Genomic DNA, 16,110 nt, shown 5'->3' with positions numbered 1-16,110 from the left:
GTTCATTAGGTGAGGGTCCACTGTATTTATAGATGGGGTTGTAAAAGAAGTAAATGCTAGGGTGTTCGGGAGAGGGGTGGAATTAAATTATGGGGAATCAAATACAAAATGGGAGTTGACACAGTTACTTTTTGCTGATGATACGTACTGTGCTTATGGGAGATTCTAAAGAAAAATTGCAAAGGTTAGTGGACGAATTTGGGAGTGTGTGTAAAGGTAGAAAGTTGAAAGTGAACATAGAAAAGAGTAAGGTGATGAGAGTATCAAATGATTTAGATAAAGAAAAATTGGATATCAAATTGGGAAGGAGGAGTATGGAAGAAGTGAATGTTTTCAGATACTTGGGAGTTGACGTGTCAGCGGATGGATTTATGAAGGATGAGGTTAATCATAGAATTGATGAAGGAAAAATGGTGAGTGGTGCATTGAGGTATATGTGGAGGTAAAAAATGTTATCTGTGGAGGCAAAGAAGGGAGTGTATGAAAATATAGTAGTACCAACACTCTTATATGGGTGTGAAGCTTGGGTTGTAAATGCTGCAGCAAGGAGGCAGTTGGAGGCAGTGGAGATGTCCTGTCTAAGGGCAATGTGTGAGTGTAAATATTATGCAGAAAATTCGGAGTGTGGAAACTAGGAGGTGTGAGATTAATAAAAGTATTAGTCAGAGGGCTGAAGAGGGTTTGTTGAGGCGGTTTGGTCATTTAGAGAGAATTGATCAAAGTAGAATGACATGGAGAGTGTATAAATCTGTAAGGGAAGGAAGGTGGGGTATGGGTCGTCCTCGAAAAGGTTGGAGGGAGGGGGTAAAGGAGGTGTTGTGGGCGAGGGGTTTGGACTTCCAGCAAGCGTGCGTGAGCGTGTTAGATAGGAGTGAATGGAGACAAATGGTATTTGGGACCTGATGAGCTGTAGGAGTGTGAGCAGGGTAATATTTAGTGAAGGGATTCAGGGGAACCGGTTATATTATATAACTGGACTTGAGTCCTGGAAATGGGAAGTACAATGCCTGCACTCTAAAGGAGGGGTTTGGGATATTGACAGTTTGGAGGGATATATTGTGTATTTTTATACATATATACTTTTAAACTGTTGTATTCTGGGCACCTCTGCAACAACAGTGATTATGTGTGAGTGAAGTGAAAGTGTTGAATGATGATGAAATTATTTTCTTTTTGGGGATTTTGTTTCTTTTTGGGTCACTCTGCCTCAGTGGGAGACGGCCGACTTGTTGAAAAAAAAAAAAAGTGATTTGTGAAAGCTTTCCACAAGCTCATCATAAACCTCAAGATTATTAATTAGTGAATCTTTGTTGGCAAAACCAAATCAAGTAGATTGTTTCCTCTAGTTGGTTCTGCCACAAACTGTTTTAAAAAGCAATCCTGAACGGCATCAAGAAAGTCACTAGACTCAAGATTTCCTGTCACATTGTTCCAATCAATTTGTCTAAAGTTAAAATCTCCCATTAATACAGCATTTTCATATGTAGATGCCTTATGAATTTTGTCCCATAACACTTTACTGCACTCCCTTTCAAGGTTTGAGGGGTATAAATCACACCCAAAATTAATTTGTCACGACCCTCGAGAAACTGTAGTCAAACAGATTCTGTGTCCGATGTTTCTAATCTTATATTAATTTAAATTTTCTCTGACATAGATCTCCACTCCACCACCCTTCCTGTTGACCCTGTCAGTGTGGAATAGTTTATAACCCTGTATGTTGCATTCAGAAGGCATTTCTCTATCTTTCAGGTTGAACCATGTCTCTGTTATAGCAATAATATCTATATTACTTCCTGGGTAGTAGGTTGGTAGACAGCAACTGCCCAGGGAGGTACTACCGTCGTGCCAAGTGAGTGTAAAATGAAAGCCTGTAATTGTTTTACATGATGGTAGGATTGCTGGTGTCCTTTTTTCTGTCTCATGAACATGCAAGATTTCAGGTACGTCTTGCTACTTCTACTTACACTTAGGTCACACTACACATACATGTACAAGCATATATATACACACCCCTCTGGGTTTTCTTCTATTTTCTTTCTAGTTCTTATTCTTGTTTATTTCCTCTTATCTCCATGGGGAAGTGGAATAGAATTCTTCCTACGTAAGCCATGCGTGTTGTAAGAGGCGACTAAAATGCCTGGAGCAAGGGGCTAGTAACCTCTTCTCCTGTATATATTACTAAATGTAAAAGGGGAAACTTTCGGTTTTCCTTTTGGGCCACTCTGCCTTGGTGGGATACGGCTGGTGTGTTGAAAGAAGTTGATCTATATTACTTCCTAGGTAGTAGGTTGGTAGACAGCAACTGCCCAGGGAGGTACTACCGTCGTGCCAAGTGAGTGTAAAATGAAAGCCTGTAATTGTTTTACATGATGGTAGGATTGCTTGTGTCCTTTTTTCTGTCTCATGAACATGCAAGATTTCAGGTACATCTTGCTACTTCTGCTTACACTTAGGTCACACTACACATACATGTACAAGCATATATATACACACACTCCTCTGGGTTTTCTCCTATTTTTTTTTCTAGCTCTTATTCTTGTTTATTTCCTCTTATCTCCATGGGAAAGTGGAACAGAATTCTTCCTCTGTAAGCCATGTTTGTTGTAAGAGGCGACTAAAATGCTGGGAGCAAAGGGCTGGTAACCTCTTCTCCTGTATATATTACTAAATGTAAAAGGAGAAACTTTTGTTTTTTCTTTTGGGTCACCCCGCCTCAGTGGAATACGGCCGGTGTGTTGAAAGAAAGAAAGATCTATATTACTTGCACTTGCAAGTAATCTTAGCTCATCTATCTTATTTCTTAGACTCCTACTATTTGTATAGTAAACTTTAAGGGAGCTAGTCACTTGTTGCCCTCTACTATCTCTCTTTGTTTGTTGATCATTAGCTTTGCCTTTACTAGCAACTTTATTTTGAATATTATCTTTTAAACATATCCCTCAGGTGTCCCGGTAATATCTGCTATTTTCAACCTTAAAACTGCAGCCTGATTGTTCTCCACAAACACCCATGCCTCTATAATCTATCAGTTTAAAGTCCTAGACAAGTCATCAATTACACCCTCAATCAAATTGGCTAATGCAACCACTCCATACTATTATTTATTACTGAAACAGCCAATAAAACCACGATAACCATCTGAGAAAAATCTCTCAAAGTCACTATCTTAAACCAAACACAAGGTCATAGTTTTTTCCCATTATGCTCTTCTTATAGCATATTCGAGGGCACTGTGCTGAAAATGTAGGTCTATTTACAAGATGGTGAAAAAGTCAGTATGAACTGTATTCTTTATAGCCTTGAGAAAGCTTGGACATTAGGCAAAATGTGTCATTAAAGGTTTCCATTCTGCCATAGTATTTTTTAATTTGCTTCTTAGACAGTGAATTCATACACACCATACATTGTTTCAATAATGTTTAATGTAACTAATGGAAGAAAATTAACTCATAATTTTGTTTCTCATTAGCACTTTATTTTGTATATTAAACATGGTATAAATATGTATTTAACCACATGTTTTAATTTGTGCAGACCTTTCCAAGAGGGTAATGGGTCATCAACAGCTGACAGATTGCATGCAGGAACTTCTGGTAATGGAGGATCATTATTGGATGAATCTTTATCTGGGCGGCCAAGTAGTACGGGGGCAGCGGGTGATGATTCTGGTGTGTCCTCCATTGGTGATAATACCCGTTTACGAAAACTTCTCAGTCATGGTGAAAGTGGTAGTGATTTGCCTTCGGACAACTCTAATAAAATCCTCAAGGATCTCCTCAACCAAAAGGATGAAGATGATACCCAAGGAGGGATAGCTGGTGGTGTAGATGGTAATAGTACATTAGAACGGCTTATGTCACGAGTTCCCTCTCACCATGACTTCAAGCCCAACACATCCTCATCTCCAGCAGTAAATTCCACAGCAAATAATATGTTAAGAGAGGTAAGATTTTAAGATCTATTAAGGAATTCATATGTAACATTTTTTAAATTGATTGCAGAAATTTCTCTTGGTCATACTTATTTAATTTAATTTTTTAACACACTGGCTGTATCCCACCAAAACAGAATAACCCCTAATCCTCCCCCTCCCCTCCCCCCCTCCAAAATAAAAAAATCGCTGTCATTCATTCAGTGTCCTGCTAGAAAACTCCTGATATAACAGTTCAGATGTCCCTCTAAACTTCACCATTCCTGCCCCTCCTTTAGAGTTTAGAAACTGTACTTTCCACCTCCACCTCAAGTCTGGCTAACTGGTTTCCCCTGCATTGTTTTGTAAATGTTATCATGCTAATGCTTCAATAGCATGTCAGGCAATTAAAACCACTTGTCTCCTCTCAGTCCATTCTAACACTTTACCATTCAAAACCTTTACATTCCTCCCCACCTCCCTCCAACCCTTCTTGGGATGACCCCTACTCCTCCTTCCTTCCATCCCAGATTTATATACCCTTTGAGTCACTGCATTGTGCTCCATCATCTCTAAATGCAGTACTGCCTCAACAAACCCTCTTCATCACTTTGAATTATACTTTTGGTAACCCCACACTGTCTTCTGGTCTCTATGCTCTGAATTATCTGCAGAATATTCATATAAGACATTGTTCTCAAACATAATATCACTGCCTTCAATCTCCTCTTCACCGAAATACCCATGCCTCACAGTTACATAAAAGTGTTGATACCATTATACTTTGGCACATTTACTTTATTTGCCTTCATAGATAAATTTTTTCTTTCCACAGAAGCTCAAGCACACTTACAAAGCTTAAAACTGATACCTAGTATATGTTAAACAAGGATCCAGAGTTCCCCTATCTGTGGTATTAAGATGATTAGGAACACAGTTTGTCAAGCCTTTTTTTCACTATTAGTAATGCACCATAATTAAAAAATACACTTTGAATTTGTTACCCATATCAAACAGTTTGAATAATAATGTCAAACTAAAGCACTACTAAGCTTGTAGAGTTGGTTAGCATGAACAACCAGGGCTCATGTGGAACCATAACGCACACAATAATGCTGATATTTGAATACTGTGACATAGATTATTTAAGAAAGATAAGGTGAACCATAGAATAGACAAAGGAAGGGGGGGGGGGCAATTGGTGGTGTACTCTTCTGAAATAGGTGAGTACATCACCTACCTTTTCCATTTCACAACATTCAGATATCAGCAGTCTTCCCTCTTGTCCTGATTCCATGTCAGCCCTCTTTGTTCTGACTTTATGTGAGCCTTCTTTGTCCTGACTTTATGTGAGCCTTCTTTGTCTGACTTCATGTGAGCCCTCTTTGTCCTGACTTCATATGAGCTCTCTCTGTCCTGACTTCATGTGAGCCCATTTTGTCCTGATTTCATGTGAGCCTTCTTTGTCCTGACTTCATATGAGCTCTCTCTGTCCTGACTTCATGTGAGCCCATTTTGTCCTGATTTCATGTGAGCCCTCATTGTCCTGACTTCATATGAGCTCTCTTTGTCCTGACTTCATTTGAGCCTTCTTTGTCATGACTTCATGTGAACCCTCTTTGTCCTGACTTCATGTGAGTCCTGTTTGTTTATACTATCCAACCCTTCAAGCTTAACAGTGTTTGATATAGATGACATATTGAAAGCACTTTTTTTTAATTATAATATATTGCTATAAATAGTAAACAGCTTGTGTCCCTGGTCTTCTACTATGCTACTACACTAGTCACAGAAATTTTTGAAGAAAGAAAATAATGCATTTATATTTGAAAAATGTTTTTCATAGAATTCTTCCTGAAAGACTAATGTGAAGCTTTCAGAACATGGGATTTAGCTGCCTTTTGCACAAAAATGCTGAAGTTAGGCATAAAATGCTGAGAGAGATAAGACACAACATACAGGGCCATTTATAGTGGTACAGGTTGACCATCACTAATCCGGCATCATCGGGGCCTGTAGGGTGCTAGATTAGTGATTTTGCTGGATTACAGAGCAGTTAGGTTAGAATACACTTAACCTAACGGCAGTATTTAGGCATCAGCAATTTCACCCACTTTATACCCTGTTTTTGGCCCATTCCATTGTTCCAGTCTAACAAACTCTTAGCTATTTCGCTAGTATTCCTTCTGTTCTGTCAGTTGAGCACAAGGAACCGCATATTTACCCATTTCAACTATCCAATAAAGTGGTCAGAAATTGGTAATTTGGACAATTTCACACAAATTTCAGGAGATGCCAATTTCAAAATACAGTCCAGAATAAACAGTGCCAATATTCTTGGCACTAAAATAATATTTTCTCTGTTCATTAGTCATGTCTCCAGGCCCCTCTTATATTACGCTTGCCGTCTCCCACCGAGGCAGGGCGACTCCAAGAAAATATGTGTATATGGGTGTGAAGCATGGGTGGTGAATGTTACAGCAGAGAGAAGGCTGGAGGCAGTGGAGATGTCGTGTCTCAGAGCAATGTGTGGTGTGAATATAATGTAGAGAATTTGTAGTTTGGAGATTAGGAGGAGGTGTGAGATTACCAAAACAATTATCCAGAGGGCTGAGGAAGGGTTATTGAGGTGGTTCAGACATGTAGAGAGGTTGGACCAAAATTGAACAAGAGTGTATAAATCTGAAGTGGAGGGAAAGCAGGGTAGGGGTCACCCTAGGAAAGGTTGGAGGGAGGGGGTAAAGGAGGTTTTGTGTGAGATGGGCTTGGACTTCCAGGAAGCATGCATGAGCATGTTAGATAGGAGCAAATGGAGACAAATGGTTTTTAGGACTTGACATGCTGTTGGAGTGTGAACAAGGTAACATTTATGAAGGGATTCAGGGAAACCGGCAGGCCAGACTTGAGTCCTGGAGATGGGAAGTACAGTGCCTGCACTCTGAAGGAGGGGTATTAATGTTGCAGTTTTATAACTACTGTAAGCACGCTTCTGGCAAGACAGTGATGGAGTGAATGATGGTGAAAGTTTTTTTTTTTTTTTTGGACCACCCTACCTTGGTGGGAAACAGCCGATGTGTTATTCTTTCTTCTTCTTCTTTCAACAAACTGGCCGTATCGCACCGAGGCAGGGTGGCCTAAAAAGAAAAAGCAAAAAGTTTCTCTTTTTAACTTCAGTAATGTATACAGGTGAAGGGATCACTAGCCCTTTGCTCCCAGCATTTTAGTCGCCTCTTATGACATGCATGGCTTATGGAGGAAGAATTCTATTCCATTTCCCCATGTTAATCATACATAATAATAATGTTCTTTTATATATCGGTTACACAGAATGCAACTTAGAATATTCAGGTGTTACTGCACTGATTCACTGCTATCAATACATTACTGATCCAACCTGATTCACCACTGTCAGCACACCACTGACCCGATAACTAATAGCGGTTATAACTATGGCCACAATTGGAAGTTGAAGACTCAGATGAATCAAAGGGATGTTAGGAAGTATTTCATCAGTCATAGAGTAGTCAGGCCGTGGAATAGCCTAGAAAGTGACGTAGTGGAGGCGGGAATCATACATAGTTTTAAGGCGAGGTATGATAAAGCTCATGGAGCAGGAAGAGAGAGGACCTAGTAGCAATCAGTGAAGAGGCGGGGTCAGGAGCTATGACTCGACCCCTGCCACCACAAATAGGTGAGTACACACATGCACACACACACACACGCACACACATACACGCACACACGTACACACGTACACACATACACGCACACACACACACGCACACACACACACGCACACACACACATGCACACACACACACACACGCACACACACACACACACACGCACACACGCACACACACACACGCACGCACACACACACACGCACGCACACACGCACACACATGCACACACACACACGCACACACACATGCACACAGGAACCATACACAGTTTTAAGACGAGGTTTGATAAAGCTCATGGAGCGGGGAGAGAGAGGGCCTAGTAGCAACTGGTGAAGAGGCGGGGCCAGGAGCTAGGACTCGACCCCTGCAACCACAAATAGGTGAGTACAAATAGGTGAGTACAGCCAGGATGAGCCCATGGTTTACCCAAGGGTGCAGGGAGGCAAAAACCAAGTGTGCTAGGGAATGGAAGGAAAATAGAAGGCAAAGGACCCAGGAGAATAAGGAGAGCAGTCGTAGAGCCAGAAACGAATATGCACAGATAAGAAGGGAGGCCCAAAGAAAATATGAAAACGACATAGCAGCGAAAGCCAAATCTGACCCGAAACTGTTGTACAGCCACATCAGGAGGAAAACAACAGTCAAGGACCAGGTAATCAGGCTAAGGAAGGAAGGAGGAGAGACAACAAGAAATGACCGTGAAGTATGTGAGGAACTCAACAAGAGATTCAAAGAAGTGTTCACAGAGGAGACAGAAGGGGCTCCAGAAAGACGGAGAGGTGGGGCACACCACCATGTGCTGGACACAGTGCACACAACCGAGGAAGAAGTGAAGAGGCTTCTGAGTGAGCTAGATACCTCAAAGGCAATGGGGCCAGATAACATCTCCCCATGGGTATTAAGAGAGGGAGCAGAGGTGCTATGTGTACCCCTAACAACAATATTCAATACATCTATCGAAACAGGGAGATTGCCTGAGGCATGGAAGACAGCAAATGTAGTCCCAATCTTTAAAAAAGGAGACAGACATGAAGCATTAAACTACAGACCAGTGTCACTGACATGTATAGTATGCAAAATCATGGAGAAGATTATCAGAAGAGTGGTGGAACACCTAGAAAGCAACGATCTCATCAACAGCAGTCAACATGGTTTCAGGGACGGGAAATCCTGTGTCACAAACCTACTGGAGTTCTATGACATGGTGACAGCAGTAAGACAAGAGAGAGAGGGGTGGGTGGATTGCATTTTCTTGGACTGCAAGAAGGCATTTCACACAGTTCCACACAAGAGATTGGTGCAAAAACTGGAGGACCAAGCAGGGATAACAGGGAAGGCACTACAATGGATCAGGGAATACTTGTCAGGAAGACAGCAGCGAGTCATGGTACGTGGCGAGGTGTCAGAGTGGGCACCTGTGACCAGCGGGGTCCCACAGGGGTCAGTCCTAGGACCAGTGCTGTTTCTGGTATTTGTGAACGACATGACGGAAGGAATAGACTCTGAGGTGTCCCTGTTTGCAGATGACGTGAAGTTGATGAGAAGAATTCACTCGATCGAAGACCAGGCAGAACTACAAAGGGATCTGGACAGGCTGCAGACCTGGTCCAGCAATTGGCTCCTGGAGTTCAATCCCACCAAGTGCAAAGTCATGAAGATTGGGGAAGGGCAAAGAAGACCGCAGACGGAGTACAGTCTAGGGGGCCAGAGACTACAAACCTCACTCAAGGAAAAAGATCTTGGGGTGAGTATAACACCAGGCACATCTCCTGAAGTGCACATCAACCAAATAACTGCTGCAGCATATGGGCGCCTAGCAAACCTCAGAACAGCATTCCGACATCTTAATAAGGAATCATTCAGGACCCTGTACACCGTGTACGTTAGGCCCATATTGGAGTATGCGGCACCAGTTTGGAACCCACACCTAGCCAAGCACGTAAAGAAACTAGAGAAAGTGCAAAGGTTTGCAACAAGACTAGTCCCAGAGCTAAGAGGTATGTCCTACGAGGAGAGGTTAAGGGAAATCAACCTGACGACACTGGAGGACAGGAGAGATAGGGGGGACATGATAACGACATACAAAATACTGAGAGGAATTGACAAGGTGGACAAAGACAGGATGTTCCAGAGATTGGACACAGTAACATGGGGACACAGTTGGAAGCTGAAGACACAGATGAATCACAGGGATGTTAGGAAGTATTTCTTCAGCCACAGAGTAGTCAGTAAGTGGAATAGTTTGGGAAGCGATGTAGTGGAGGCAGGATCCATACATAGCTTTAAGCAGAGGTATGATAAAGCTCACGGCTCAGGGAGAGTGACCTAGTAGCGATCAGTGAAGAGACGGGGCCAGGAGCTCGGACTCGACCCCCGCAACCTCAACTAGGTGAGTACACGCGCGCACACACACGCACACACACGCACACACACGCACACACACGCACACACACGCACACACACGCACACACACGCACACACACGCACATACGCACACACACGCGCACACACACACACACACACACACACACACACACACACACACACACACACACACACACACACACACACACACACGCACACGCACGCACGCACACACACACGCACACACACACACACACACACACACACACACACATGCATACAGACACACACATACAACAGGCCTAGTGTCTAATCGACATGTGCCTAGGACAAAATGGTAACTAACACACACAAAATAAAGCTCATGGAGCAGGGAGAGAGTGGGCTTAGTAGCCACCAGCAAAGAGGTGGGGACAGGAACTATGACTTGACTCCTGTAACCAGAAATAAGTGAGTACATATAAGTAAGTACACACACACACTCTCTCTCTCTCTTTTTTTTTTTTTTTTTTACACAGGGTTCAACAAGGTTAAGGATCTCTAGCTTTATTGACAAGCTATTTACAGGTTAAGGATTCCTAACTTTATTGACAAGCTAAGAGCTGTTACCTACATCAGCTCATTTGAAACATTTTTATTGTTATGAGACATACAAGTATGGAACAGGATGAAGTTGGAGCCATCTGTGGGCCAGAATTTTCATTTGATCAACTGACTTTATCTCATTGACATCATTATGCTGTATGAATGTGTTCCATACTCGAGTCATCCTGGGTATATATGATCTCAGATGGAGTGATGTTCTGGAGAAGGGTACAGCCAGAGTGAAGTTGCTGCTTTCTGCCCGTCTTGTGACATAAAAGCTTGTTTCACGCTGTCCTCGAAGTGGATCCAAGTGTGGTACTTTGACAATTTTGGCCTTGTACATAACAGTAAGGCCACCCACATCCCTCCTGTGTTGAAGGCTCTGCTGAAATGACAGGTCTATCCAGAATGGGTCCAGGTGAGAGATGAGACGTCTTGCTCTGTTCTCTACTCTGTCAAGCAGTCGCAGATGAGAGGGGGGGCAGGCAAACCAAGAAAGTGGAGCATACTCAAGGTGTGAGCATACTTGTGCCTCATACAGAATCTTGCAACCCCTATTGTCAAGCAGATGCGAGATACGGCAAAGTGCTGTAAGCTTCCTGGCTGCCTTGTTTGCAAGATTTACAACATGGTTCTTCATTGTTAGTTTGGAGTCATATTTCACCCCAAGGATATCAACTTCTTCTCCAGGTGCCAACACCCTCCCATTCATCCTTACTACTGCACCAGCATTACCATCATGGTGCCTAGAGACCATCATCATTTTCGTTTTCTCAGGTGCAAATGTTACTTGCCATCTATTTCCCCAAGCTGATATAGCTCTTAGCTGGTGATTGATGTAGCTTAGTGCAGCTGGCATTTCTTCTCTTGGATAAGTGAATGTCAGTGTACAGTCGTCTGCATCTCTCTCTTATTTTAATTCTGTATAAAATTCTTCAAGGCTAAGGGACTACAATCTTTCCTTTATTTTATGTCTTTTTATTGTATTGATAAAGTCACTGGTTGGTGTAACATCAACATAATAAAGATATCGAGATGTTGCACATGTCTAATTCATCATGAAGTTGGGTGCTCTGACACAGTGTCTGGAGGGTGGGTGGGTGGAGGGAGGGAGGGTGGAGGGAGGGAGGGAGGGTGGGTGGAAAGAGTAGTAGGGAGTTATGTGTTCAGACATCATAATTTGTCTTAATCCAGATAAAGACAGGCTGGATGGCTTGTGAAGGAAGGAAGGAAGGGAGAAGTATCATGATAATTTTAAATTAAAATTTTCATTTGTTTTTGACCGCTTTTATTATTATTAGTATGTAACAGTTTAGACATCTTATTTAATGTCCCAATATTTTTTTTTTTTTTTTGTTTTTTGAGAAAAATAAGTAAAGAAATATGATTTTGTATTGGAAGCAATATTGCTGCTGAGGCTGCTCTTATTGCTTCCAGGTGTTGTAAGAATCAGCTTTGATTTCTGTGTGAATGATTTTATATTGCATATGCTATTTTTTTTACTTTTTTATTTCTTGGTTGATTGCAGACCAAATTCATTTCTTTTTTGTGTATGACCATTTAGTGCATGTGTGGTAAGCTTGTATGTTTTCGTAAACATTAGTCACTTAATGTGGAATATGTAAAGTCACAAAATAATGATAAATTAGACATATGTGCAACACTTGGGTATCTTTAATGAGGAAACGTTTTGCCACACAGTGGCTTCATCAGTCCATACAAAGGAGAATGGTGAAAGTTAAGACACATGTGCAACATCTGGTTATCTTTATTGTAGACGTTTCACCATCCAGTGGCTTTATCAATGTAGATTCTAGGACATAACTAGAAGACAGTAGAGCTATATACAAAAGATGAGGTAATCAGTCCCTCAGCCATGGAGTTGGTGTGAAGAGCACCGTGGTTGTATAGATTCTGAAGCGTAGGCAAGGAAGCCAGCGCTTATATAGGTGTCAGTGGATAGGGACATGTAGCAGACGAGGGCATGAAGGAAAAAGGTGAGTGGTCTATTGAGGTATTTGTGGAGACAAAAAATGTTATCCATGGAGGCAAAGAAGGGAATGTATGAAAGTAAAGTGGTACCAACACTCTTATATGGGTGTGAAGCTTTGGTGGTAAATGCAGCAGCGAGGAGACGGTTGGAGGCAGTGGAGATGTCCTGTTTAAGGGCAGTGTGTGGTGTAAATATTATGTAGAAAATTCGGAGTGTGGAAATTAGGAAAAGGTGTGGAGTTAATAAAAGTATTAGTCAGAGGGCAGAAGAGGGGTTGTTGAGGTGGTTTGGTCATTTAGAGAGAATGGATCAAAGTAGAATGACATGGAAAGCATATAAATCTATAGGGGAAGGAAGGCGGGGTAGGGGTCGTCCTCAAAAGGGTTGGAGAGAGGGGGTAAAGGAGGTTTTGTGGGCAAGGGGCTTGGACTTCCAGCAAGCGTGCGTGAGCGTGTTAGATAGGAGTGAATGGAGACGAATGGTACTTGGGACCTGACGAGCTGTTGGAGTGTGAGCAGGGTAATATTTAGTGAAGGGATTCGGGGAAACCGGTTATTTTCATATAGTCGGACTTGAGTCCTGGAAATGGGAAGTACAATGCCTGCACTTTAAAGGAGGGGTTTGGGATATTGGCAGTTTGGAGGGATATGTTGTGTATCTTTATATGTGTATGCTTCTAAACTGTTGTATTCTGAGCACCTCTGCAAAAACAGTGATAATGTGCGAGTGTGGTGAAAGTGTTGAATGATGATGAAAGTATTTTCTTTTTGGGGATTTTCTTTCTTTTTTGGGTCACCCTGCCTCGGTGGGAGACGGCCGACTTGTTGAAAAAAAAAAAAATGGAGAATGTTCTGTTATGATAGTCCAGTATCATTGGTACCAGGATCCTTTTAATTGAAGCAGTTTTTGAAGTAAACCTCCCGAGTAATGTATGGGGTATTAAAAAGTTGAAGGTTAGGTGTGTGGCTCTTTGTTAGGGCTGGCCAAGCTAACACAGTGTCTACACAGCAGCATCTCAGCACTGTTTATACTCTGTATTGTTGTGATTCATGGCAGCAATTGTTCTGGTAATTTGTACTTAACATTTACTGATACCTAAACACAAAAAAACATTGTATTTTGTTGGAAATATTTGGAGACTATTCCTAAATAGCTCAGGCATTCAAACTTTTCGAAACTTGATAGTTTTCCCCTATCATTGTTAGAGAAAAAACTCCATGTGCTATTTGGGTGAGAAACTAGTAGTAATATTTTTTTCCTTGTTACCATCTTTATCATATAATATGTATTGAAAAATTTAAGAGACATGTTATTATAATTTAAAAGAAGTACTCAAGACAGTTTATTAAGATATTTGGGTATGGAGATATCCAATAAAGATATTTTTAATGAAATTCTCTTGTTAGTTTTAAATTTAGTTTTCAGTGTAGCTGTGATGCATGGTATGTGTGATTAAAAATATTGAAAGTGTCAGAGAGAGAGACAGAGAGAGAGAGAGAGAGAGAGAGAGAGAGAGAGAGAGCGAGACAGACAGAGAGACAAAGAGTGATCGTTGATCGATCGATTGGTCTTGGGCTAACTGGAATATACTCAAGATATTGGTTCCTAACCTTTGTAATGAAATTAGTCCTGGCAAGAGCAAAAGACATCACATATTCCAATTTTGGTCTAACCTATGTTAGAAATATATGATGTGAGGAAGACAGTAGATAAATGTGTGTAGAACAAGCAGAAGCACATCAGGCCTTCCTAGTGTGGTACAGCTGGGCACAAAATTCCGTTTGCATGTACAGCTTCTCCTCACTTAACCCTTAAACTGTCCAAATGTAGATCTACGTTCGTTTGCGTAGCGCTCGAAACGTAGAGCTATGTTTTTTACATGCTTTCTTATGGAGAAAATCAAGGTTGGAGCGCTACGTGCAAAAACATAGATCTGCGTTTGGACAGTTTAAGGGTTAACGATGGAGTTTCGTTCTCAAGACCAAGTCTTTAACCCGTAAACGGTCCAAACGTATATATACGTTTTTTCAACATTTGAAAGTATGTAAACAAAGTAGATCTTCTTTTTGTTTTTTTACATTTGAAAATGTGTAAAAAAACTTTGATCTACTTTTTTTTTTGTTACATTTGAAAATATGTAAAAAAAACGTAGATCTACTTTTGTAGCACTACACATGTGAACGTAGATCTGCTTGGACCGTTTACGGGTTAAACGAATTCGTCGCTAAGTGAGGAGCAGACTATAATGGTAGAGAGTTTGTGTCCACCATGTTTGATATTGTTTTTATGTTACCTTTGCACCATTTATAACATTTCTGGTAGTTTACTCTATATTGAAGTCAGCAGAATAGAGGAAATCAGTTTGAATATACATTATTTAGGTATTAATACTGGTTAGAGAGCCTGTCGTAAATCAGAGGCATCGGTAAATGAGTATGTCGCTAAGTGAGGAGAGGCTGTATCATTTTTTCGGGCATGATAAAACATCAACTGATTTATAATGTTATAAGGAAAATGTTTATCACATATATGAACACATTGTGAATGTGCTTCTTACACAACTGATGAGCTGTAGATTCACTACAAAGGTATTTGTTTTTATGTGTTTCATTTGTTTCAGTGAAACATGTATAATACATATTATTGAAATTGAAATATTTACACTATACACCTTTGTGTATAGTGTAAATATTGCAATACCTCTGACAAAAATAAGCAAATGTTTCCTTGAACCTGGTACACTCACCAGGTTTAAGGATCACAAAATCCTCACTTCATACGATGGGAATGTATTAATGTCTTGTTTTGGTTTTAAGATTTCATTATACTTGACTTTCTGTAATAAAAGCAAAATAAAAAATGATGTCTGCAAGCCACAGTTAAAGGGATGAAAGTGACCCTGATGGATAAACTCAAATACTATACTATATATTTTCATATCAAATAGATTTTTTTATATTGTCTGTTCACATCTCACTACTTTGGTGGAAGACGGCCGCCCGTGTGTTAAAAAAAATCAGAAGTTAGGGAGGTTTGGGACTCCTTGAACATTAATAAGCTAAACTAAATGAAATAGGTTGCTGATTATTATAGAAATGTACAGTAAGTATCACAAGACTGATGTGGTAAATTAGTCTTTTTCAAATTCAATAACTTCAAGAAGTTTTTTGTAATTAAATTATACTAATTTTCAGCTCCTGAATAATGATGATGATGACAACGAAAACAGAAAAAGTAGTGATGATATTTGGGAACTTCTAAATGATACCCCAGACGAAAAGAAGCCAGACATAACGTCTGACTTTCGACAACCACAAGGGCCTGGAGGAGGTATACAGTCAACAAATTCCGCCTCTACGTCACCCTCTACTCTCAGTACCTTAACCTCATCATCTAGTATATCCCAGTCTACCAATTCTGGTGCGCCTCCAAGACCGCGTAGTGCAGATATGTTGAGTGCATCCACCATGTTAAGGGGTATCAAACGACCTAGTGATGAAGCTCACGATGGCAATCCTAGCAAACAGGTAACTTGAAAACTTTGTGAATTATTGGAAAATTTTGAAGTG

The 16,110-nt window shown here is 40.9% G+C and overlaps 1 protein-coding gene across 9 annotated transcripts in view; it reads left to right on the top strand.

Annotated features, from left to right (window-relative positions):
- The window catches only part of LOC128702897 (nuclear receptor coactivator 1), an 852,422-nt gene that overhangs the window by 581,222 nt on the left and 255,090 nt on the right, over positions 1-16,110 (top strand). For all 9 annotated transcript variants that reach the window (XM_070102622.1, XM_070102623.1, XM_070102624.1 and 6 more), the window contains exons 10-11: positions 3,538-3,946; positions 15,736-16,068. In XM_070102622.1, the coding sequence (XP_069958723.1) occupies positions 3,538-3,946; positions 15,736-16,068 (742 nt within the window). The remainder of the gene's footprint in view (positions 1-3,537; positions 3,947-15,735; positions 16,069-16,110) is intronic.

This window comes from Cherax quadricarinatus, chromosome 82 (assembly GCF_038502225.1).
Source record: "Cherax quadricarinatus isolate ZL_2023a chromosome 82, ASM3850222v1, whole genome shotgun sequence".
Taxonomy (NCBI): domain Eukaryota; kingdom Metazoa; phylum Arthropoda; class Malacostraca; order Decapoda; family Parastacidae; genus Cherax; species Cherax quadricarinatus.
This window is presented reverse-complemented; position numbering and strand designations above follow the sequence as displayed.